At 39.2% G+C, this 25,433-nt stretch overlaps 6 protein-coding genes across 7 annotated transcripts; all 6 read right to left on the bottom strand.

Annotated features, from left to right (window-relative positions):
- Positions 1-20: 20 nt before the first annotated feature.
- Positions 21-2,685, bottom strand: LOC100876859 (odorant receptor 10-like). The gene is made up of 5 exons (XM_003700795.2): positions 1,625-2,685; positions 1,472-1,571; positions 489-599; positions 273-428; positions 21-180 (listed from the first exon to the last, which is right to left on the bottom strand). The coding sequence occupies exons 1-5, from the start codon at positions 2,413-2,415 to the stop codon at positions 130-132; spliced, it is 1,209 nt and encodes a 402-aa protein (XP_003700843.2). The 5' UTR covers positions 2,416-2,685; the 3' UTR covers positions 21-129.
- A 60-nt stretch (positions 2,686-2,745) lies between these two features.
- Positions 2,746-6,236, bottom strand: LOC100876750 (uncharacterized). The gene is made up of 5 exons (XM_003700794.3): positions 5,002-6,236; positions 4,846-4,945; positions 3,463-3,573; positions 3,235-3,390; positions 2,746-3,171 (listed from the first exon to the last, which is right to left on the bottom strand). Exons 1-5 carry the CDS (start codon positions 5,814-5,816, stop codon positions 3,121-3,123), a joined length of 1,233 nt encoding a protein of 410 aa, XP_003700842.2. The 5' UTR covers positions 5,817-6,236; the 3' UTR covers positions 2,746-3,120.
- Positions 6,237-7,033: 797 nt separating this feature from the next.
- On the bottom strand, positions 7,034-9,206 carry LOC100876972 (uncharacterized). 2 transcript variants are annotated; one of them, XM_076537717.1, is made up of 3 exons: positions 7,913-9,206; positions 7,402-7,501; positions 7,034-7,228 (listed from the first exon to the last, which is right to left on the bottom strand). In XM_076537717.1, the coding sequence occupies exons 1-3, from the start codon at positions 8,710-8,712 to the stop codon at positions 7,103-7,105; spliced, it is 1,026 nt and encodes a 341-aa protein (XP_076393832.1). In that variant the 5' UTR covers positions 8,713-9,206; the 3' UTR covers positions 7,034-7,102. The 2 variants fall into 2 exon arrangements, with proteins under 2 accessions (XP_076393832.1, XP_076393833.1); XM_076537718.1 differs by having other exon boundaries at positions 7,093-7,228; positions 7,402-7,484.
- A 1,107-nt stretch (positions 9,207-10,313) lies between these two features.
- On the bottom strand, positions 10,314-10,724 carry LOC143265463 (uncharacterized). The gene is made up of 2 exons (XM_076537719.1): positions 10,542-10,724; positions 10,314-10,471 (listed from the first exon to the last, which is right to left on the bottom strand). Exons 1-2 carry the CDS (start codon positions 10,722-10,724, stop codon positions 10,421-10,423), a joined length of 234 nt encoding a protein of 77 aa, XP_076393834.1. The 3' UTR covers positions 10,314-10,420.
- Positions 10,725-10,735: 11 nt separating this feature from the next.
- On the bottom strand, positions 10,736-12,938 carry LOC100876860 (uncharacterized). The gene is made up of 3 exons (XM_076537716.1): positions 11,596-12,938; positions 11,135-11,234; positions 10,736-10,882 (listed from the first exon to the last, which is right to left on the bottom strand). The coding sequence occupies exons 1-3, from the start codon at positions 12,426-12,428 to the stop codon at positions 10,736-10,738; spliced, it is 1,080 nt and encodes a 359-aa protein (XP_076393831.1). The 5' UTR covers positions 12,429-12,938.
- Positions 12,939-12,962: 24 nt separating this feature from the next.
- Positions 12,963-19,433, bottom strand: LOC100876642 (uncharacterized). The gene is made up of 10 exons (XM_076538221.1): positions 18,085-19,433; positions 17,932-18,031; positions 16,608-16,718; positions 16,381-16,536; positions 16,274-16,318; positions 14,721-15,715; positions 14,560-14,659; positions 13,344-13,454; positions 13,134-13,289; positions 12,963-13,073 (listed from the first exon to the last, which is right to left on the bottom strand). Exons 1-10 carry the CDS (start codon positions 18,885-18,887, stop codon positions 13,023-13,025), a joined length of 2,628 nt encoding a protein of 875 aa, XP_076394336.1. The 5' UTR covers positions 18,888-19,433; the 3' UTR covers positions 12,963-13,022.
- Between the last annotated feature and the right edge of the window lie 6,000 nt (positions 19,434-25,433).

Genomic DNA, 25,433 nt, shown 5'->3' with positions numbered 1-25,433 from the left:
CGTAATAAATTCTACATACATACAATAACCTACGTAATTATTTATTTTCTCATCAAAGTTATCATTGCTGTGTCTGAAAATTCTACATCTCTCTACAGATCTCTATACAAGTTAATTGACTTATTTGCGTCACGTCGTTTGCCGCAGTATGTTTAAATACGTGAAGGCTGTCTTTAACACCTGTAATATTGTTCTCATTTTATCTTTGAACGAATGAAATGTTATTCAAGTGATTTGTATTTATCATAAAAATGGTTACTAGAAATACTCACGTCACCGAAAGTGTATATGGACATATAAATTACTTTTCCAGCAGTGATTTTAGTCACCACATTCGATCTGCTAATGATTAGAATTAGGTCAAGGATACTTCTATAAGGCATACAGTACCAATTTGTCATGTAAACCACATCAGCAACTCGGTTGCACTGTTAAGCATTTCTTTCGGATAATTATTGTAAATAGTTTTTATTAATTGTATTTTTTACCTGTTCCATTAGTACTTCGCCGATATAACACATTATAAAAACGTTGAATGTGACGGAAACTAGTATCATGGCGTAAGAAGTTAAATTCTGAACGTCATGCTCCTCCCATTCCTAAAAAAGATTATTTTGTATTTATGTAACGAGAAGAGATACAAGTAAATAATTTTAATTAATTTAACTAAATTAAATTGTGTAAATAAGTAGGTAAATAATTTAAAAGTCCTACGTATTTTCATTATCAATTTTATATTTATAGGGGATGACTTGACGAGGGTTGGAAAATGTGAACGTCAGGAAGCGTAGGTAAGTATACGATTTTCATTGTGATTGATTTGAAGAGGGTTTATTTTTTCAACATTATGAGATGTGCTTTTTGATAATTTGATAATTTAATAACTTGATAAACTGATAGATTGATAATTTGATAATTTGCTTATTTTGGTCATTTGTTGATTTGTTAATTTAGTATTTTTGTGACTTGGTAATTTGCTAATTTACTATTTTTGTGACTTTGTAATTTGCTAATTTAGTATTTTTGTGATTTGGCAATTTGCTAATTTAGTATTTTTGTGACTTGGTAATTTACTAATTTAATATTTCTGTGACTTGGTAATTTGCTAATTTACAATTTTTGTGACTTGGTAATTTACTAATTTAATATTTCTGTGACTTGGTAATTTGCTAATTTACTATTTTTGTGACTTTCCAATTTGGAAATTTATAAACTAAACAATTCAGTACTCAACAAATTTAAATATTTCATATCTCATTAATTTAGTAACTTGCAAATTTATAAACGTAAAAATGTGGAAATAAATTTGCAAACAGAGAAAGCTTACCCTACAATAATTCTTCAAACTTTTCACATCTCAAGTCATAGTCCTCACAAAAACCAATAAACAAAAGTACCCCAAATTGTACGACTAAATACGAAAAATTTTCACATGTAAAATTGTACAAACAAAAACCTTGAAATAACATACCATAATAATATAATAGCAAAGAGTGCACATGCTTAGCGTACATTGGCACAGCTCCGACAGGCAAATGGGACTCATCACTTGTTCAATATGCGCTATAAAGCTAAAAACCCAAAATTTAATACAAAAACTCTCCACGAACCCCCTCAAAATTACCTCAGTATTTTCACATGATTCTCCACGAACACTCCAATTTGATTCCACCGATTTTTATGCATCTCCTCCGATTTATTCACATACTCGGTGACCCACACCATAAGGATATCCAATTGCCCGTACACGTGAGACGCGAACACTATAGCCAGACTGAAGGCTCCGACGATAGTCGAATTCACAACAAAAACGCACAGAAATTGCACCGCAAGAAAAATTTCGCATAAAAAATTATTATCAACCGGTATCAACTTTCTATACGCTGGACACGGAAATGTGTGCACGGCTCTGGTTTCGTTTCCCACTTGAACAATTTCCATGGTGAACACTGTAGCGACGCTGAAGCAGAAAACGCCGCCCTGCATGAAAATGGCGCAGAAGGCCGCCACGCTGCGGCCGAATTTCGCGTCCTTCAGCATCACCTGCTGCGCATCGGGTCTCTTCACGGTTCTCCAGTCACTGTTAATCTGTTTAATGCAATAATGTATCTCCTTCCTGCGTAAAAGCAGCGTGGTGTAGTTAAGACCGCCTGCGAAACAGTGGCTCATGGCGCCCGTCATTTTCAGCTTCGCGAGAAGGTCATCGTCCTCGAGGAAGATACGCAGTAAACAGGGAACTACGGTGACCAGAATGGAGCAGTAACAAATTACGTTTAGTGTTAATGAAACGATTTTTTCGTTTCTGGAGGTCAAAACTGGCCAGGCACCTATCGGTTTCAGGAACCACCTGTTCAGCTGAAGACTGTAATCGCTCAGACCGATGGGATTCTGCTGGATGGTCGACTCGTCGATCATGATCGTGCACCGAAGTTGCAAAACCACTGAATCGAGGATTTTGTATGGGGATGATTAGAGTAAGCTCAACGCCTGCGCGAATGTGCGATCGATTTGCGCTCTGCTACTTGTTGCGGTTACGGTGAAATTGTGTTTTAGTATACATCGTTCTGTCGATGATTGCGGGACGCGAGTACTCGGTCTTTTTAGATTTGTGGTTGGGGCAGTGGTAATGTTGGTTTTGTATTAATCGGAATTTATGTTTAATGAGATGTGGAGGTAAGTATACTTTGTATATTGTTTTAAGAATAAAATTGTGTGGGTAGAATGTAAACTCAAATTAATATGATCAAATGTCATCAGTATATTTTTAATGTTCGCTCGTATAAAAATGTGTATATCAAAATTATAAGATTTTTAAATTTAATTAGTACTCATAATTATCCATATAAAAATTCAGATGTAAAAAACCCTTTCGCGTTAAAAATATAATATAAATTTAATTAAAAGTTAATAACAACGTGGCTGTAATTTAATGTGACTGTAATGTAAATACAGTATAGTCGGTTATCCAAGTATTAATGTTTCTAAATATTAATCATGTGAGTGATACAGAATGTCTAGTGCGATATTTTGAATAAGTGAAAGCTAGAGACTACTTGAAACATCTATTTGAACTTCTACAGACCGCTAATTAACGCAGAACTTACAGTAAATACATTTATGTCACGTCATTTGTCGAAGTATGTTTAAATATGTGAAAGATGTTTTTAGCACCTGGAATAGTAAGATCTCTTAAAATTGTTCAAATACCATGTTCACGTAAATAAAAGGACTTACAGCACCGAAAGTGTACATGGACATGTAAATTATTTTCCCAGCTGTGATTTTGGTTACCATACTTGACCTCGTGATGATCACTGTTAGATCGAGAACGTTTTTACAAGGTAAATAATACCAATTTGTCGAATAAATCACATCGGCAATTCTGTTGCACTGTTAAAAATTCAGTTAATGAATCGAGACGATATTTTAAATCATACGTTGTGCTACTGATTAAAACGTTACCTGTTTCGTTAATAATTCACCGACATAACACATTATGAAAACGTTGAAAGTCACGGAAACAAGTATAATTACGTATGTGGTCAAATTATGAATATCGTGTTCATGCCATTCCTGAAAGAATATGCAATTTCATTTTGGGTCGATAAAATAAAATTGAAGAGTATTGATGTTGAAACGCTGAATATGTTTTGATATTTGTTCTTATAATAGTGGTTTGTGTGTAGGAGACTCTTGTTATATTGCAGGTTTTAAGGCTGTCTTTATGCGCACTTCTGGCGCCCTCTTTTGTTGTATTGCAATTGCGAATTATCTGTGTTGAAGTCTGAATATTATATTGGTATTATTGAGTGATGTTGTATTGACACGTGTTGCATTTGACATATGTTGTATTTGGTACGCATTGTATTTGACATATGCTGTACTTGGCGTGTGTTGCATTTGACATATGTTGTATTTGGAATCTATCATATTCGACATATACTGTATTCAGTACGTGTTGTTTTTATCATGTGTTGAACATAACATGTGTTGTATTTGGCACATATTATATTTGTCACATATGATATTTGGAATGTGTCATATTCGACATGCACTGTATTCAGTACGTGTTGTATTAGTCATGTGTTGAACTTAGCATGTGTTGTATTTGACACATGTTATATTTGACATATGTTGTATTTATCACGTATGATATTTGGAATGTGTCATATTCGACATGCACTGTATTCAGTACGTGTTTTATTAGTCATGTGTTGAACTTAGCATGTGTTGTATTTGACACATGTTATATTTGACATATGTTGTATTTGTCACGTATGATATTTAGAATATGTCATATTCGACATGCACTGTATTCAGTACGTGTTGTATTAGTCATGTGTTGAACTTAGCATGTGTCGTATTTGACACATGTTATATTTGACATATGTTGTATTTGTCACGTATGATATTTAGAATATGTCATATTCGACATGCACTGTATTCAGTACGTGTTGTATTAGTCATGTGTTGAACATAACATGTGTTGTATTTGGCACATATTACATTTGACACATGTTGTATTTGGCACATATGATATTTGGAATATGTCATATTCGACATGCACTGTATTTAGTACGTGTTGTATTTGTCATGTGTTGAACTTAGCATGTGTCGTATTTGACACATGTTATATTTGACATATGTTATATTTGACACATGTGATACTTGGAATACGTTATAATCGGAATTATTCAATACGTACTGAATTTTATACACATCAAATTTGACATGCATCATATTGTCAACGTGTTCTATTCGTCACATCTTCTGACCTTAACGCTTCAATCTTATCACCTGCAATATACCAAGAGCCCACTATATTCCCAACCCTTTTCAACCTACCGTAAGAATATAATAACAAAGAAAGCATATAGACATCGTACACTGACACAGTTCCGTAAAGCATATCACATTCATCACATGCTCAATGTGTTCTATAAAACTGCAACCAATCAAAGTTTAACAAAAACCAACACGACTTTAAACACACAAAATTACCTTAAAACGTTGGTATGGTTATTCACGAACACTCCAATGCCATTCCACCGTACTTTCTTACTTGAATTCCTCGATTGATCCACAAACTCCGTGATCCACATGTTCAACACATCCAATTGACCATGAGCATGTGCCGCGAACACAATGGCCAAGCTGAAAGCCCCAACAACGGTACAGTTAACGATGATGGCGGCCAAAACTTGCACCGCAAGAACAATCTCATTAGTGGGACTCGTATCCACGGGTATTAGCTTCTTGTAAACCGCAATTGGCAACGTGTGTATGGTCCTGGTTTCGTTTCCGACTTGAACGATTTCCTTGGTTAACGCCATGGCGGCGCAGTAGCACAGAACCCCTCCCTGCATGAAGACGGTGCAGAACGTAGCCATGTTGCGACCAAATTTCGCGTCCTTCAACATCACCTGCTGCACTTCCGGACTGCTCACAGTTCGCCAATCATTCTGCATTTGTTTCATACAGTGACGAATTTCTTCGCCGCGTACCAACAACGTGGTGTAATTAATTCCCCCAGCGAACCAGTGCGTCATGGGACCAAACACCTTCAGCTTCGTACGAAAATCAATGTCCTCGAACGTCAGATGCAGTATGCAAGGAACGACCGTGATCACGATCGAACAGTAACAGATCATGTTCGAAATTAAGGAAACAATTTTTTCGATGTTGGACGTGTAGAACGATTTCGGCCAAACACCTATTGGTTTTAACAGCCAGCGGTTCAGCTGGAGACTATAGTCGCTCAGACCATCGAGCTCCTTCTGAGAAATAAACTTCTGAACCATAAACTCGTTGCTCATGGCTACTCATCGAAGTCGAAGAAATTACTGAATCAACGATGTTGTATTTACGCGACAGGTAAACGCTTGCGCAGATGTTTAGCGGACGATCGATTTGCCGGGACTGTGCAACTTGTTGCAGAGGTAGATGTTCGTAGTTGTCAATTGTGTGGTGAAGGGAGATTATAGGTTGGAACGGAGGCAATTATTTGCTGGTTAAAGCTTTATCGACTGTTACTCGTCGTTGTTTTGATATACAGTGCACCATGATGTAGTTACTGTGTAAAAGGATTGGTGTGATTATGATCGGAGATCAGTTATGCAATTATTTGCATGGGGTACACAATTTTTACCCTGAAGAATATAAGGTTGACATGACAAGTTGGTGATGATTTAATTAGTTGGTTTTGTTTTTAATTGAAATAACGTTCTGAGTGTAAAATGTTTTGTGGTTCAAAAATATAGTCGAATTTCTATTTTTTATTTTTGCCATTTTGCAAAGGTGAAAATGCCAAGGTGTTAGACTATGTTTACTGTCAAGCTAATATTTTTAGTAGCGACTTTCAAAAACTATGCAATGTTACAGTGTAGCTTTATTTATTTTATGGAATTAAAATGAATTTGAATATCTTAATACTTATTGTTAGTTTAAAATGTATATTTTTCTTGCGACCGTACTTCAAGATTAAAAGTCACCTCTTAGACCGTAACTACGGAGCTTCTATTTAACTTCCAGGTGAGTATGACGGTACTATTTTCTTTTATTTATAAAAAGTTTTGTAAGAATTTTTGTAAATTTGTAAAATAATTTTTTAAGAATTTTATTTTGTAAAATGAAGAGGCTAACAGTAGTGAAGTATGTAAACGATATGTAAATAAGGTTAAGAACAACACTCTTACATTGTTCATAATTATTTAATAACTAGATTTTGCCCCTTTCATTCAGTAAACCATCATTTTACTACAAATTGAACGCAACTTGTGTCATATCATTTGTAGTAAAATGTTTAAATAAGCGAATGCAGATTTCATAACCTAAAATGTTAAGATACGTTTGAAACGAACGATCTCATTTTGTGCGTTTCAAAAATAAAAAAAAACGTACACCAGTAAAAGTATAAAAGGACATGTGAACTACTTTTCCAGCAGTGATTTTAGTCTCCATACAAGACCTCGAAATGATCAACATTAGTTTAAGAATATCTTTCTCACGTAAATAATACCAATTGGACATGTAGACGGCTTCGCCAACTTTATTGCACTGTTTATTATGATCATGATTAATTATATATATTTCGTGAAAATTGTCATTGTAAACTTGCCTGTTCCATTATAGTTTCACCGATAAAACATAACATAAAGATATTGAAGGTCATTGAACTGAGTACAGATATGTAAGTGGTCATTGATCGAAAATCCTGTTGAGCCCATTCCTAGAAAAACATTTGACAAGGTTTTATCCATGAATTTTCTTCTATGTGCATAACTTCATTGTCTAAAATTGTTTCATGCAATATTTTGAGTCTCTTAGAGTTCAAAGTTGCATTTGGAGACAATTGAAAAAATACAGAATGACACTTTGCAAATTCCTCAATTTTTAGCGTACCATGAGTATATAATATCCTAGGAGGCATACGCTAAATGTACACTTGAATAATTCCATGAAGCATATCTCGTTCATTATTGCCTCTATATGCGATATGAAACTGCAATTAATAAATTTGTTGACAAAGTTCTGTAATGTAGCATTGGACCGGTTTTTCAAGAATAGCTTAAGTCTATTTTATAATTTAGATCAAGGTTCAAACTCAGATTTACACATTTTAAGCTTAAGATTTAAAATTAAGAAATGATGGTTCAGAATGTCGTTTAATAAATGTATCAAAGTCGTGGTAATAGTTTACTTTACTAGTTTGGTCCTTAAAAATGTCGATCGTGTGTCAAACTTAATTTTACAATTTAATTACAAATTTACAAATTCGATATATCTTGTAGTCTGATTAAAAAATAGAAATTTAACAAAAACGAAGAATAAATTATTTGACCATACTCTAGCTTCAAATATCTATTTTAATCATGATCGAAAAACCGGTCCTCCAGAACGATTCATACATTACCTGTAAATAGACAGATGTTTCTCCACGATAGCATCGATATCATTCAGCCCGAAACTCTTCTGCCCCCTAGACCGGTCCACAAGTTCCGTAATCGACATCATGAGCACATTCAACTGACTATGAGCATGAATAGTAAACACCGTAGCCAAGCTAAAAGCGCCAGCAAACGCATTGTTCACGATAACCCCAGAAATGTACTGTGCGATAAGTACAAGTTCATATGTGGGACTAGTGTGAACTGGTATCAGTTTCCTGTAGGCCGTACACGGTAACATGCGCATGATCCTGGTTTCGTTTCCGACCATAATGATCTCGGTGGTCAAAGCTTTCCCCGTGCTGAACCACGCAACAGCACATTGCATGAGGGTCGCGCAAAAGGCTACCACGTAGCGACCGAACTTTGCGTCCTTCAGCATCAGTTGTTGCACTTCCGGTCTGGTCGCGTTTCTCCAATCACTCTTCACCTGATCGACGCACCATTTTATTTCCTTGTTGTGAACGAGCAATGTGGTGTAACCGACACCCCCGAGGAACCAGTGACTTAGGGGACCCAGGATTATCACCTTCGTGCGAAGGTCGTCGTCTTCGAAGATCAGGTGCAGTATGCAAGGAAGTACGGTGATCAGCACGAAGAAGTAACAGGTTACGATCAAAAGTATCGAAACGATTTTTTCGAATTTTGTGGATTGCGATTTTGGCCAGGCACCGATCGCCGACAGCATCCATCTGTTTAACTGGAGGCTGTAGTCGCCCAGGATTTCGAGCTCTGTGTGTACCACGATGGGTTTGCCGGGCGTCATGGTTGCCCTTCGGTGTCAAAGATAGAACTGAATGGACAACTTTCTTGGGTGAATGCTTGGAGAACAGAGCTGAGAACGCTTGCGCAGGTTTTTGTATCTAAACGATCGATTCGGCTGTGCAACTTGTTGCAGTGGCGTTTGTGTTTGCAACTGGTTACTGTTCGTCGGGTTGCAGAGAAATGTATGGGACATTTTATGGATTCATTGTACTTTTAGTTGGTGGACTGAATAAATTTTTATTTAGGGTAAGTATAACATTTAGCTATGACGTTTTATTAGTGACCTGTTTGTTCCGTTAACAATGACAAATGCGATTCGACGATGAACCATTGTTCGTCAGTCATTTTAGGTTTGCTTCATGCTTCGTGCAATGACGTGACTGCGTGACTACATATTTGTGCAACATATTTGGTATAATTGATACTAACTTGTGTCATGAAAACATGTAATTGATACTACCATGTGTCATGAAAACATGTAATTGATACTACAGTGTCATGTTACCATGTAATTGATACTACGGTGTTATGTTACCATGTAATTGATACTACAGTGTCATGAAACCATGAAATTGATACTACAGTGTTATGAAACCATGTAATTGATACTACAGTGTCATGTTACCATGTAATTGATGTTGCAGTGTCATGTTACCATATAATTGATACCACAGTGTCATGTTACCATGAAATTGATACTAAAGTGTCATGAAATCAAACACCTTGATCTGCGTAAGTAAATAACATTTGCACAGATGTGTAACATATGTCGATCGATACGTCTGAATTGTGAACTTGTAGCAGAAGTAGATACTGGTTTTGAATCGCGTGTATGATGGTAAGTTAATGATTATAGGTTGTAGGACGGAGGGTGTTTATTTGTCCTAAAACTTTATCAGCTATTATTTTCAGCTACACTTTCATAATACGGTAGAACTTTGATCAACTGTGTGTCATAAGGGTTAGCGACGTATATTACTGTGCTTGAAGTAATATACGTATATTATTTGCATCAGTTATGCAATTATTTGTGATTATGTTCGATGATAGTGTACAACTTTTGGATTAGATCAGATTTAGATCTTTAAGAATATTGTTTATACATAACATGAGACATTGAGTTGATTTTTTTTTTAAATGAAAACAACGTTTGTTGGATAAAGTGGTATATAGCTTAAGAATATAATTGAAGAATTTTTTGTTCACTCATTTTTTTAGAAAAATCATCTTGCAAAGTTATATGTTAGTTTATGTTTACCAGCAACTTAGTATCTTCAACAGGGATCATCAAAGTATATTTGTTAATTAGAACGTTGTTTTATTTTTTATATCAGGTTAAATCTTCTTATCAGGTTAAATTAATTGACAGTGCAAAATGTGTTTCATGAAGTTCAAATAAATCAATTTGAAAATATTAATACTCAGTTTAATACATAGTATTACCGACATACTGCAAAAAGTTAAGAAGTTTGGTTTCTAAAATATAAAACATAACCTCTATTTAATTTTTACCGTAAATATTGTGCTTTCTATATTTGTCTGAAGCTTCACCTAAAATTTTGCAAGTACAATAATAATGAATAAGTGCACATATATAGAATGGAAATAAACGAGACCAATTTTAGATTGTTCACAATTATTTAATAACTAGATTTTGGCCTCTCAACTCATTCAACAAATTTTACTACAAATTTAACGCAGCACTTGTGTCATATCGTTTGTAGCAATATATTTAAATAAGCGAATGCAGATTTCATAACCTAGAATGTTAAGAATCATACGTTTAAAACGAACCCTATTTCTTTGTGCCCTAAAATTAGGGAAACGTACACCAGTAAAAGTATAAAACGACATATGAACTATTTTTCCAGCAGTGATATTAGTCTCCACACAAGATCTCGAAATGATCAACATCAGATCAAGAACATCTTTCTCGCGCAAATAATACCAATTCGACATGTAGACAGCTTCACCGACTTTATTACACTGTTCATTACGATCATTAATCATCATAATTAATTATATTATATACTTCCTAAAAATTTGCATTGTACACTTGCCTGTTCCTTTATCGTCTCACCGATAAAACATAACATAAAAATATTGAAGGTCATTGAACTAAACACAGAGATATAACCAGTCATAGTACGAAAATCTTGCTGAGCCCATTCCTATAAAAATAATTTTCTAAATTAATATTTTATTAATTTTTTAAATATTGAACACTCGAATTTAGTGTAATACGATGTTCTAGAATCTAGATTGTAATAAAATGTTACAAAATAAAATTTAATATGTTGATTAATTATACACCTACAACTTCTTCGCTAATAGAGAACACATTTATTGAAAGACATTCAAAACAATTAATAGTGAAATGCAGCATACACTTTCGAGATACCCGCTCTCACAACTTTTCATACCATAAGTATGTAATATCCGAGGAGGCATATACTAAATGTGCACTTGAATAGTTCCATGAAGCATATCTCGTTCATTATTGCCTCTATATGCGATATGAAACTGCAAATAACATACTTGTTGACAAAATTTATATCACAGATCTAATGCTGGGTTTTCAATAACAGTTTAACCCTCATTTGAAGTTTTCTAGATTAAGTTTAAATCTTTAGTTTTCTAGTTTAAGTTTAAATAAGAAAAAATAATGGTTGAACCACCGTTCAATAAAAATAGCAAGATCTATAAGTGTCTTTCATTTTTAAAAAACAGTGAATGTATGTTAAAATTAATTTACAAGTTAACATTTTTCGTGTAAACTTTGTGAGAGTGAAATAGTAAAAGAGTAAATTGCTTTCGTGAAATTTTGAATTTTTCTTCAAACCATGATTGAAAACCCCATCATGCATATAAATGTGAATCCTACCTGAAAATTGATAAGTGTTTCCTGACGACAGCCCCGATATCCCTCTCGAAGCTCTTCTCCCTAGACTCATCAACAAGCTCCGTAATCGACATCATGAGCACGTTCAGCTGACTATGCGTATGAATCGTGAACACAGTAGCCAAGCTGAAAGCCCCAACAAAAGCACAGCTTATGATGAAACCCGAAACAAACTGCGCAACAAGCATGAGTTCGTATGTGGGGCTGGTGTGAACTGGTACCAGTTCCCTGTAGGGCACACACGGCAACATGCGCATGATCCTGGTTTCGTTTCCGACCACAATAACCTCGGTGGTCAGAGCCCTCACCAGGGTGAAGCACGCGGCCGAAAATTCTGTGAGGGTCGCGCAAAAGGCTACCACGTAACGACCGAACTTCGCGTCCTTCAGCATCAGTTGTTGCACTTCCGGTCTGGTCGCGTTTCTCCAATCACTCTTCACCTGATCGACGCACCATTTTATTTCCTTGTTGTGAACGAGCAATGTGGTGTAACCGACACCCCCGAGGAACCAGTGGCTCAGGGGACCCAGGATTATCACCTTCGTGCGAAGGTCGTCGTCTTCGAAGATCAGGTGCAGTATGCAAGGAAGTACGGTGATCAGCACGAAGAAGTAACAGGTTATGATCAGAAGTATCGAAACGATCTTTTCGAATTTCGTGGAATGCGATTTTGGCCAGGCACCGATCGCCTTCAGCATCCATCTGTTTAACTGGAGACTGTAGTCGCCCAGGATTTCGAGCTCTGTGTGCACCACGATGGGTTTGCCGGGCGCCATGGTCATCCTTCGAAGTCGAGGAAAGGTCTGCATCAACATTGTAGTGCGCTTGGAGAACAGAGCTGAGGACGCTTGCGCAGGTTTTTTGTGTCTGTTCTCTCGATCGATTCGGCTGCACTGTACAACTTGTTGCAGAGGCGTTCAGGATGGGAAGTTTCGAGAGACATTTTTTCGATTGTTTCATTTGTTATGTTGAATAAATATGAGGTATCATCACTAGTATATTCAGTACACTAGTTAGTGTCAGTGTACTAACATTCCTAAGTGTTTTTGTCGTGTTAAAAATGGCAAATCGATTTATTTATCAGTGAACAATGTTTTAAGTCATTTAAGTTGTATGTTGTTGATTGCTTCAATGAGTAATCGTTTCTTAAAATATTGTTATATATTCTTATGTATTTAATAATAGAACTGTTTAACTTTAAATTTTGCTGTAACATTTAAAGTTAATAATAACTTTAAGTTTTGTTATCATTGCTATGTTTTGTTTTTTAAAACAAAGTAATGATATGGATACATATAAAAGGTATGAAATTATCATTATTCAAAGTTGATTGTAGCACCAACGTTTCACGTCATCTAAATTTATTTACAGAGCAGTTTGTCTACAAAACTATCGTCGAAATATTCGTACTATATTGTTTGTCGTAGCACGTTTAAATACGCGAATCCAGTCTTGATCACCTGCAATTTTAAACAACTTTTAATCATTCATTCTGTATCTCAGAAGTTAAAGAAACGTACACCAGCGAAAGTGTCGAATGACATGTGAACCATCTTCCCAGCAGTGAGTCTAGTTTCTACACTGGACCTTATGATGATCAGCATTAGATCAAGGATATCTTTCGAGGGTAAGTTGTACCAATTCGACATGTACACTGCGTTAGCTACTCTATTGCACTACCAAAAAGACATTATTACCACGCATTAAATGTAACAATTTATTTTAGTTACCTGTTCTGTTATCATTTCACCTATGAAACACAGCAGGAAAATATTAAAAGTTACGGAACCAAGAATGAGAACATAACTGATAATATTTTGAAATTCCTGATTCGCCCATTCCTGTAAGAAATAGCAATTTTTTATGTGTTTACAATTTTTGAAAATTGTATTCATACGATCTAAGTGTATTTAAAACGTTGGATGAAATTTATATGTTGTCATAAAGAACAAGTATACATTTTATATTAACGGAAAATATAAATAGCTAGTTTGTGCAAATAAAATGTTATATTTCGAAGTTATTGAAAAATCCAAATAAATCATATACTTCACAAATTTAAGATAAATTTTTGTATTTATCAATGTTCCATAAATTGATAGCAAACTCGTATAAATAATTAGCAAAGACACGTTTCTGTTAACTCCTTGGCTTACAACATGGCGTTAGACTCGTGACACACGTTACAGTTCAAACATGACAAACCTCACTAAAATTTTTAATACTCTCCACCTTGAAATTTAATTATAATATATGTAACCCAGGAGTGAGTTTAATGATTTTAATTTTCTTTGTTTTAATATTATAGCTGAGGTGAAGTGGGGTAAGTGCAGACTGCTTTTTATAAAGTTGGTATTTAAACGTAAGTATTTTCAGTCTGCTATGTAAATACTTAACGCAGTCGATATCGAACGCTTTGCACAATTACTACTATTTAATTAATATTAACTAGGACCTTAATTTTCCTTGTACATTTTGATTTTGATAGGAAATTGTTTAAAATGTCAACTACTCTGCACTTTCCCCGAAAATAGGGTAAGAGCGTAACTTGAAATTAAATACTTTGAAACTTTATTTCATGTGCAATGGGGCAAGAGCCGAATTATTAACAAATCTGCTATAAAATGCTTTTTACTGCATTATGCAAGTACTCTATACTGCAAACAAGTACTCTTAGCTGAAATATAAGATATAGTGAAACAAAACAAGGGAACAAACATACTAAATGGAGAAACTTCGCTCATATTGTAATAAAAATAGTCTGTATACACAGTTACCCTGTTTACGAACTTCACTTCACTTATGTACAATTTTGACGCATAAATTATAGGACAAGGAGTTAACTACTACAACTAGAGGTTTAAAAGCTATCATGTAATCTATAGAAAACACAATATACTTAAAATACAATATGCATATGTACACACTTTTGCAGCGTCATCGTACCATAAGAATATAGTATCCCAGCATGGCAATGCTGAATATACATTGGAAGAATTGCATGAAACATATCTCGCTCATAATAATCTCAATATGTGATATGAAACTGCAACCAAATCAAAATTAACAGCCCCGTAAAACTGTGCAAAAGAAGTTACCTTAGTTACCTTAGAATTGTCAGGTGCCTTCTGTTGATAGCGCCAATATCGCTTCCACACTTGTTCAAGCTCGACCGATCAACATCCTCATCAATCCTCTCCATCAGTAAATTCAACTGCCCATAAACGTGAACCGTAAAGGCAGTAGTCAAGCAGAAAGCACCAACGATGGTGCTAGTTACAATAGCACCGGACACCAGCTGCACAACGACAAAAATCTCGTTGGTAGGACTGCTGTCGACCGGTATGAGCTTCTTATAAACAGCACACGGTAGCACATGTACAATTCTACTCTCGTTCCCGACTTGTATGGTCTGCGTGGTGCACGCTTGCGACACGTTGAAGCACAAGATGACGCCTTGCATGAAGGTCGAGCAAAAGGCGATCACGTGGCGAGCGAATTTCGCGTCCTTCAGCATCGTTTGCCGCATCTTCGGCCCTGTGACCGCTCGCCAATCGCTCTTCACTTGTTCCACGCACCATCTTATTTCTTCGTTGTGAACCAACAACGCGGTGTAACCGACTCCTCCGAAGAGCCAGTAGCTCATGGGACCCATCGACGATAGCTTCGCTTGCATATCGTCGTCTTCGAGGATCACGTGAAGTATGCAGGGGATTAGGGTGATCAGAATGAAGAAGTAACAACTTACGATTGAGACTAGAGAAATTATCCTCTCTGGTCTTGTACCGGAGTTAGGCCACGTGCCTATCGGTTTCAGCATCCATTTGTTTAGTTGCAGACTGTAATCGCTTAGAATGTCGAGGTCTGACTGAGGAGGTTTGTTCATGGCTCTTCGAGGATGAAAAGGGAACTGAATCTTGGAAAGGAAAGCTACGCGACAGAGCTTAGGACGCTTGCGCAGTTTTTTGCGATCGCTGTCGATCGATTCGGACGGACAACTTGTTGCATCGGTATATTCAATTATGTTTGATGTGAGTTGAGTGTCGTGCGCTTGCATTTTGTGTCTGGCACGTTGTTTTATTAAATTTGACTTTGTTAAAATTACGTGTCACGTGTCAGTCAGTTTGTGACTTTGTTAGCATCACGTGTGACGTGTCAGTTAGTTTGTGACTTTGTTAAACAATTCAGAGTCTCTGTTTGATTACTTTATTCGCGTGGCAATTACAACTTGTGAGTCGAGTTGTGTGAGCGTAATGAAGGTTTTAAAATATGAGTAGTCTTGGGTATAAGATGAAAATTACAATAAAATGGCTGTAACATTGTTGAGTAGAATAAAGAGAATTCACAATATTTCTTTGTTGAGTACATGAGGGAAGTCGAAAAGTAAGGGGTGTAAAAACCATTTTTCTGACGGAATCGAAAAACTTGTGAAAAGTTGGAAAAAGTGCATTGAAAATCATGTAGAAAATTAAGTTATCTTTCACATTTTTATTATTACAAAAAATTTTCTCAAATCTTCCTTTACTTTTTTACTTCCCATATAATAACCATAATGATTACGATGACACAGTTACACAGTTACCGAAATTGTTAATAATTCAATATATATATTTTGCACCAGCTACATCTATGTACAGACTCAGTTACTCGTTTGTCATACAGTCTGGCGTAAAATGTTCAAATACGCAAAAGCGGTTTTCATCATCTAAAATTATGAAAGATAGTGAGTTTCATTATTGACATATAGATACAAAAATAAGAACGTACACTGGCGAAAGTATCGAATGACATGGGAACTACTTTTCCTGCGGTGATTTTAGTCATCATGTGGGATCTTGAAATGATCATTATCAGATCGAGGATGTCTTTATTAGGTAAATAGTACCAGTTTGTCATGTACACTGTTTCACCAATACTTTTGCACTGTCAAAAATTTAAAATCACGAATTGTATTATTTAGGTATTTTTCATTGGATCGTTTCTTGTTCACTTACTTGTTCTGATAGTTTCTCACCGATGTAGCACACTATGAACATGTTGAAGGACATGGAACAAAGTACGAGGAAGAAACTTGTTACACTTTGGTAATCGTGATTGGCCCACTCCTGCAAAAATAATTTATTAAATTCTGATATGAGTATGTGCAAAATTGTTATTCAAAGTGATGCAGTTTCATCTGTAGTTGAATAAATGAACAAAGAAATATTACAGATATATGTATACACACATATATACAGATATATTGTATGTATATGTAAATGCATATATGTATGCATATGTAAATATATACAGAAAAATGTACTTGTTCCTTTATTCAATTGAAATGAACAAATAAGTGGTACAAATAAAACTGTACTTATTTGTCCATTTATTCAATTTAGTTAATCTCTTCAAGGTTAAAAATAATTTTTCGAGGTTAGCAAACTAAACGACATATTCTTTGTTCCTTTTTTAACCTGCAGTATATAAATAAATTATACTAGAGTTTATAGTATAAGAAATAGCATAAAGAATTAATGAATTTGAGAGTATACAAAATGTTCATTTGTTCGTTTATTCAATCGTAATGAACAAATAAGTGGTACCCAAAAAACTGTACTTATTTGTTCATTTATTCTATCAAGTTAATTTCTTCAAGGTTAAAAATAATTTTTCGAGGTTAGCAAACTAAACGACATATTCTTTGTTCCTTTTTTAACCTGCAGTATATAAATAAATTATACTAGAATTTATAGTATAAGAAATAGCATAAAGAATTAATGAATTTAAGAGTATACAAAATGTTCATTTGTTCGTTTATTCAATTATAATGAACAAATAAGTGGTACACATAAAACTGTACTTATTTGTTCATTTATTCTATCAAGTTAATTTCTTCAAGGTTAAAAATAATTTTTCGAGGTTAGCAAACTAAACGACATATTCTTTGTTCCTTTTTTAACCTGCAGTATATAAATAAATTATACTAGAATTTATAGTATAAGAAATAGCATAAAGAATCGATTAATTTAAAAACACACAAAATGTCCATTTGTAAGTATCCTTAAAGGGATTATACATATCAAGATTGTAAATCAATTACATTAATTATGCAAAGGTTTGTATTTCATAAAAAGTGGTACATCAATATGGTAAATTAGAAGTAGAAAGTGGTAAATCAATAAGATGTACTAATTACAAAAATTAATATTAAATACAGCTAAAGTGTTAAACTTGTGTTAAAGTGTTAAATACATGTTAATGTGAATTATAAATATGTATATGAAAAAGAATTCAGTAAATCTGTTTTATGCATTTTAATATATCTCTTTAGCGTACCATTAGTATATGATATTCGAGCGTGCATATGCAGACCGTACACTTGAACAGCTCCATCAAACAAATCTTATTCATAATATCCTCGATATTCGCTATAAATCTGCAACCAACTTGAAATCAACAAACCTAACAAAACGATAAAGTCATACTTACGTCAGAATCCTCAGATGATTATTCACGATGATACCAATTTTATTCGAATCAATTTTCCTATCAAATTTCCCCGTGCGGTTCAGAAGCTCCTTGATCCAATCGGTCAGAACATTTAGTTGTCCATACGCGTGAGCCGCAGAGACAGCCGCGAAGCTAAAAGCTCCAGCGGCCGTAGAGTTAACGATGAAACCAGATAAAAATTGTAGAGCAATAAATATCTCATTTGTAGGACTAGTATCGAAGGATATGACCTTCTTAGAAGGCGTACAGGGCACCAGGTGCACGTTTTTGGTGTCGTTTCCAATTAGAACCGTCTCAACAGTGAATGCTCTCAGCGCACAGAAGCACAGCACACCACCCTGCATGAAAGCCGCGCAAAAAACCACCACGTATCTCCCCAACTTCGAGTACTTCAGCATAACTTGCAGATCCTTCAATCTCGTGACTGTCATCCAATCACTCTTCATCTGTTGCGCACAAAATCTTATTTCCTTGCTGTGCAGCAACAACGTGGTGTAATTGCACCCTCCGACGAACCAGTGAGACAGCGGACCAACGACCATCAACTTCTCCGCGATGTCGTCGTCGTCTAAGACGATGTACAATATACAAGGTAACACGGTGATCAATATACAGCACTGACAGACAAAAATTAAAATTAACGAAGCGATCTTTTCCATCGTTGTGGCAGTCGACGATTTAGGCCAAGCGCCGATCGGTTTTAGCAACCATTTGTTGTACTGGAGATTGCAGTTGCTCAGACTGTCAAGGTCCGCCTCAATGGCAGTGGGTTCACTGGCCATTGTGACCACTCGAGCTACGAAGTGCTGAATGAGGATTTTATATCGAAATAGGGAGGCGAGGGTGACGGCGCCTGCGCGTCACGTAACTTTGTATCCTTTGATGAATGCTTTGATCGATTTGTTTTGATTGGCGAGTGAACGCGCTCCGTGAACCGCTTGCGGTAGCTTTTGTCTGTGATGAGTTAAACCTTTTCATGTTTTCTACGTACACTTTAGGAATCCTTATACTTCAGAATCTAAAGTTTAGATTAACTATATACAGTTTCAGTGTTGCAGTGATGATAAAATTTATTGTACACCAATTTTGATCTGGACAGTAAACCTCATAAAGGTGTTCGGTGATTACTAAATTACAGATGTTTGTGCATTTATATCGAAGTTTGTATAAATTATTAAATCTATAGGTGGATACTACAGATTACACGATATGTTTACATATTGCAGACATATCAGATGTATGAATATTGTTCATAGGAATGTGTGAGACACATCAGATGTATGATGTACAGACATATCAGATGTATGAACGTCTACTAATACATTCACCAAAGATTAATAAATTATAATACAACTAAAATCTGTCCTTTAGACGGTGATTCAATATGTGTAAACAAAATAGAAATATTTTTTTGAACGCTTGAAGAAGTAGCAACAAAAAGAACATACAAACTATTTAAGTAAGTAGTGGAGCTTGAAGTACTTAAACTTGAAGTGTGATTTCATGAATCTCTACTGATGAACTGTTTTAATTTACCTCTAGTTATTTATTAGATAATATATCTATAATAATGATCTAGTTACAGATTGAATTGATTAAAACAAAATTGTTTGAAATATAACATTGTTTAATTTCATACGCAACTACATGAAAAATAAATAAGATTGCTTATAACTTCGTGTCTATATTTTGCTTATAATTATAAAGTAATACAGCGTTATGTTGTTTGCAGCAGTATATTCGTGTAAGCAAAGCTGGATTTTATAACCTAGAACGTTAAAAATTATCTCAAAGACTAATTATAATTTATAAAGATTAGAAAAACGTACAGAAGCTAACGTATAGAAGGACATGTGAACTATTTTCCCGGCGGTGATTTTAGTCTCCACGCAGGATCTTGAAATGATCATCATTAGATTGTGAATATCTTTGTCGGCTAAATAGTACCAATTCGACATATAGATTGCTTCACCAATTTTATTGCACTGTTAAGAATTTTGAGAAATTTACGATTATGATGGATCGTAAGATGATTTCGTTCACTTGCCTGTTCTGTTATGGTTTCACCGATGAAACACAGGAGAAAAATATTGAAGAACATGGAAATAAAAACGAAGGTAAAACCTAACATACTTGAATAATTCCGATTCTTCCATTCCTAAAAGCAAATGGGAATTTTGGAGATTTTAGTGGTATGCGTTAGTGGAGTGCTCCGCCATCTTGATTACTGGGTTGCGGCAAATGGAGTCGCTTATTTATCAAACTTTCACTCTAACGTATCGATTGCTAATAAATTACATATTTAGACATATAAATAAATAAATATTTAGGTTAATAAATTAGATATCTTTAACGGAGACATTAATATTAATCTACATAATATTTTTACCAAATTTTAACGTCTTTTGAGAAGAATTAATTCAATATTGGGTTAGTGAATTTTTTATACATAGTATAAATAATCTACATATACATTCAAATGTTTTTAAATATTTTTACTCGAAAGCAAATTTATCGCATTTTTGTTACGAAGAACAGTCTACACAAAGTAAAAAAATGAAATAAATATAAAAAAATGACCTGCTGATCCAAAAGTCAGTAAAAAGGTTAATTTTAAAATTGATGTTGTAACGAGGCATATTTTCATTGGGTTGATTGCCTCGTTTTTTTTGGGTTATGCCTCGTTACGATGATCCTCCCGAATTGCCAGCCCCACTCCTCCGCCCAAGCGGACCACCTTGCCGCTGGGGCAAGTATGAGTGAGCGTGTGTGTGTGTTTTTCTTTTCTTTTTCGTGTGTTTTTTTTATTTTCTATTTATTTCAGAAGCCAGCGAGCCGCCGTGAGAGATAGCCGCATCCTTTCGCGAAAGCCGTTTCTCTTTTTTTTTTCCCCTATTTCGTGTATTTTACGTCTCCGCTTCTTCTTGTTTTTTTTTTCAAAATCTGAGTAGTGCGTTCCGTGTTATACTTTGTGTCATTTTGGTATTGTGTGTGCCTGCGTGGAGTGTGTGTCGCCGCCGCCCCTGTGTGGGATTTTTGGGAGTACACCAGCGCAAAAAGGTAGGAGTCATCTCCGTACCCTGTTTATTGTTAGTCATTTGCGCGTGGGCGAGGGCGATAGGACCCCTGGCCCCAGTGACGAGGACCCTAGAGGCCGCGGACAGTCTACACGACACTGTCCCCTCTAATTTAGTTCTTCCTCGTTTCGCTGTATTTTGGTATTTAGGACCAACGTCCCCTTATTGTCCACGACCCCTAAGAGGGCGTGTTCCTTCGCGGGCGAATACCTCAGCGTTCTTTTTGCATTTCTATATTTTCTGTACTCGCGCGTACCGTGAGCCCCCGCGCCGCGAAAGCCTCCCTCGCAACTGGCGAGTCGACCCCTTTTCCTCGACCGTTGCTTGTAACGCGTGGGGCCCACGCGAATTCATTTTTTCTGTTTTGCTTACGTGGCCTACTTGGAGGCCCGAATAAAAGCACTTTCTATTGGATACGAACTCGCGGGTCTTTTACTAGTTTTTTCTGACCCCCTCTGATTCCCGCTCCCGACAGAGCAGCCGGAAGGGCGATTACTCCGGACGAGTGCATTAGCACTGGCGCCTCATTAAAGAAATCGTCCGTGGGTGTGAGCATCGGTGCGTGGAGGGCCGTTTTCCCTAACGGCCCCCACTCCAGGGAACCCCCTTCGGGCTTTCCCCCCACCGATCCGTCACAAATTTGGCGCCCAACGTGGGGCCAGAGTAAAGTTGACCACAGGGACGCGAGTATCCACCCTTAAAGATTTTCTTTGTTCTAGTTGGTTTGAAATTTCCGTTACTCGTACCGTTGATTTCAACGACGAGTCTTTGTTTTCGTATCTAGCAATAGGCGATCGTTTTTGCTTCGTTGACATCTACCTGTACCCCGTGTGTACAGGTGGGTATCCGATATTATTGCCGCGATTGTCTCTAGAGCGAAACTCTGTAACGGATTCTTATTGTTTGTTACTTTCCTTGATTTCTAACGGCATACAAGGCCGATTATACCGAGCCTTTGTTTGTGTTAAGAGTCGGCACCCGTGACGGTTTGAGCTGTCGGTTGTTGTTCTTTTTTTTCTTGAGCGTATATTATCGCTTCTTCATCGTCAGCTTAACTCCGGGTTAAAGTTAGAAAAAATTCTTTATTATGTCCGGCTCCGAGACCACTGAGACTGACCGCGCTCGCCGTTTCGCCCTTCGCGAACAGAGAGCTGAGCTGCGGGAGATGTGCTCCTCATTAGTGGACCGACACAATGCCGTAGATGTAATTATGCTGATGGAGATGTTGGGATTCAGTACCGTCGGTACGTGGACCGCGTTGGCTGACCGATTCAGGCGTTACCATTTCCGCCTCGAATTCGGACCCAACGCGGCCGGGTGGGACCCTGCAGTAGACGAGGTGGCCGGCGCGCAGACCAACGCCTCCCTTGAGACCCTGGTGGCCGGCAGCCGAGGAAGGGACTTGTTCGCCCGATACGAGTCCATCCTCCGTCTCTCCCCCCTTCGCGGGTCCGGGTACCCACTCGGAGCGCGCGCTAGTTTTGATTTGATTCCCGCCGCCGCCCCGACCTTGACCGTGACCGAACCTTCGCGTCCGGTTACGGAGCGGCCAGCGGAAGAAAACGCGGCCGCGCTGGACCAACCGGAAGATCCCAACACCCCCGAATTACCGCGTGGATGGGTGGAGGACCGCCAGTGGCTGCCCACTGGTCAGTCCGTCGGACGTTATCGGGACCCCCTTAGTCTTCACTCTGAAGGGGTGGAAACGTCCCAGCCGGCGGATACTACTCCCCACCGCCCCCTAGCAACCGCAAGCACGCCGCGAGTTAGGGAGTCGCGTCTCGCGGAGTCCGGATTTACCGGACCAAGGGGTGATCGCGAAGCGCGTCACGCTTCCCCACCGCTGGAGACGCGAGGTTCTTCGGCTCCCCTTCCCCAATTCGAACCGATCGGTAGCGATCGCCGAGCTACGCGTTCCGAAAGGGAGGGGATTTCTGCCGCGTCGCGGCCGGTAAGAGAGCGAGCGACGGGTCGGTACGAACACCGTCAACCAGACCCCCTACTCTCCCGCCAACAGATTCGGTATGACAGCAGCGGGAGCGACGGAGAAGTTCCCCTACCCGCTGTCACCGAATCTCGCGTTAGCCGTCATGAACCGCAACGCGAAGAACGACGCGAAGGACGACGCGAAAGAATAGATGAGGATCGCGATCGTCTACGTGTTCGCGACTCCGTGGACAACCTGGCGTCCCGGAGCCACCCCCGCGTTCCCTCCCCACCCGGGGTAGGTTACACAGAACGCGAAGGTGTCGAGCGCGAACGCGTTTCTGTTATGACCAGTAAGGAGCGTCACGAGTGGAGGGAACGAACTCGTGATCTCTCCCCTCGTGATCGCCCCCGTTCTCGCGACCCCGTGGACAACCTGGCGTCCCGGGGCCACCCCCGCGTTCCCTCCCCATCCGGGGTTGGTCCTTCAGAGCGCGGAGGTGTAGAACGCGAGTACGTTTCTGTTTTGCCCAGAGAAGAACGACGCGAGAGAAGGGAACGAACTCGTGACCTTTCTCCTCGTGATCGTTTACGTTTTCGCGACCCCGTGGACAACCTGACGTCCCGGGGCCACCCCCGCGCTCCCTCCCCATCCGGGGCTGGTTACTTAGAGCGCGGAGGTGTCGAGCGCGATTACGACACTGTTTTGCAGCGTGACGAACGGCGCGAGAGGAGGAGAGAGACTCGCGACCCCGTGGACAACCTGGCGTCCCGGAGTTATCCCCGTGCTCCCTCCCCATCCGGGGACGGTTACTTAGAGCGCGTGGACTACCGTTCGGACACGTATCGCCGCGCGGAGGACCGTGACCTTGCCCCGAGGGCGTCGGTGGAGGCGCCCCGTGACCGCACACTGGCGATAAGGAGGGGAGAGGAAGAAGCTCGTCCATTTTCGGGCGAGCCAGGCTCCCCCCGCTCCCGCCGTGTGCTGCGACACCGGGAAGTGGACACGGAATACGAGAGAGACGCCACGGTGCATCGACGACAATCTCCTGTCGGTCATTTCCGGGGAGATCAGGCGATCGATGTGCTGACGAAATGGCGCATCTCGTACTCCAGCGAGTTCGAGGAGGGGGCCGAAACTTTTCTGGACCGCCTCGAACGATGTCTGGACAGCTCGAAGATGCCTGTACCGGACATGCTGGCCGCGCTGCCTGCTGTTTTGCAAGGAGCGGCTGCGAACTGGCATCGTATCTGTGGAGTGTCGTGTCGGAGCTGGAGCGAATTTGCCCGAGCTTTTCGGGAACGCTTCGGCGCGCGCGACTTCCAGCAACAGCTTAAAAACGATGCCAAGAATCGCACGCAGGGAGAGCGAGAAACGATCAGCATGTTTTTAGATAGCTTAGAGCTGATCTTCTCGCATATGAATCCCCCTCCTTTGCAAGTAGAGCGGTTAAATACGGCATATGACAACTTGTTGCCATATTACCGCCGAAGATTCCGACGTTCGGAATTTAATACGTTTAAGGAGCTGCGCGAATTGGGTAGGGAGGTGGAGGAAGGTGCGGCTAGAGAAAGAGCCGGGCATCGCCCACCCCCTAGCGCAGCAGACCTCGCGTTGGCGGAAACCGCGTATCGGCCACCCCCGCGAGGAGCTTTTAGTAGTTTAGCCGCGACGGACTCGCCGTATGACTACGAGCCGCTCGCCGATGCTTGGAAGCAAGGAGAATCCGCGAGATCGCGGGACAAGAAAACGGGCTCTTCAAGGCCCGCGGTCGAGGTCGAAGCGGAAAGACCGCACGCCTCGACCCCCGCGACCGCGAGAACTCCGGCGGCGGCACCGAAGGCGAGTGTTCCGCGCCAGCCACCGCGGACGCGTACCCCGCCGCGACCTTCAAGGTCGCAGGTAGAGCGGAGGAGCCCCGCGATGCCGGCTGCTACAGCACCCCCGCTCGCAACGTCCACCCCGTTGGCCTCTAAGGGGGGGGAGTGCTATAATTGCGGACAGCCTGGACATTGGGCTGCCGACTGCCCCCTCCCCCGGAGGATCCGGGTGTGCTACGGGTGTAACCGAGAGGGGGTGACTATACTGACCTGCCCCGATTGCCTCGCTAGGCGGTCGGGAAATGCACCGCGGGGAAGTCGCTAGAGGCCTGCGACCACCCGCGTGAAGACGTGGAGGCCTCACAGACAGGCACGATTCAGGTGGAGGAAGGGCCAACGGATCCGAACCTTTGTGCGGAATTTCCGGAAACCCCCAAAATTCTCCCTGAATTGACCCTCCCGTCTCTTTCGCCAAAAACCGTGGGGCTACTCTCCACTCCACTT

The sequence above is a fragment of the Megachile rotundata genome, chromosome 12 (genome assembly GCF_050947335.1).
Source record: "Megachile rotundata isolate GNS110a chromosome 12, iyMegRotu1, whole genome shotgun sequence".
Taxonomy (NCBI): domain Eukaryota; kingdom Metazoa; phylum Arthropoda; class Insecta; order Hymenoptera; family Megachilidae; genus Megachile; species Megachile rotundata.
This window is presented reverse-complemented; position numbering and strand designations above follow the sequence as displayed.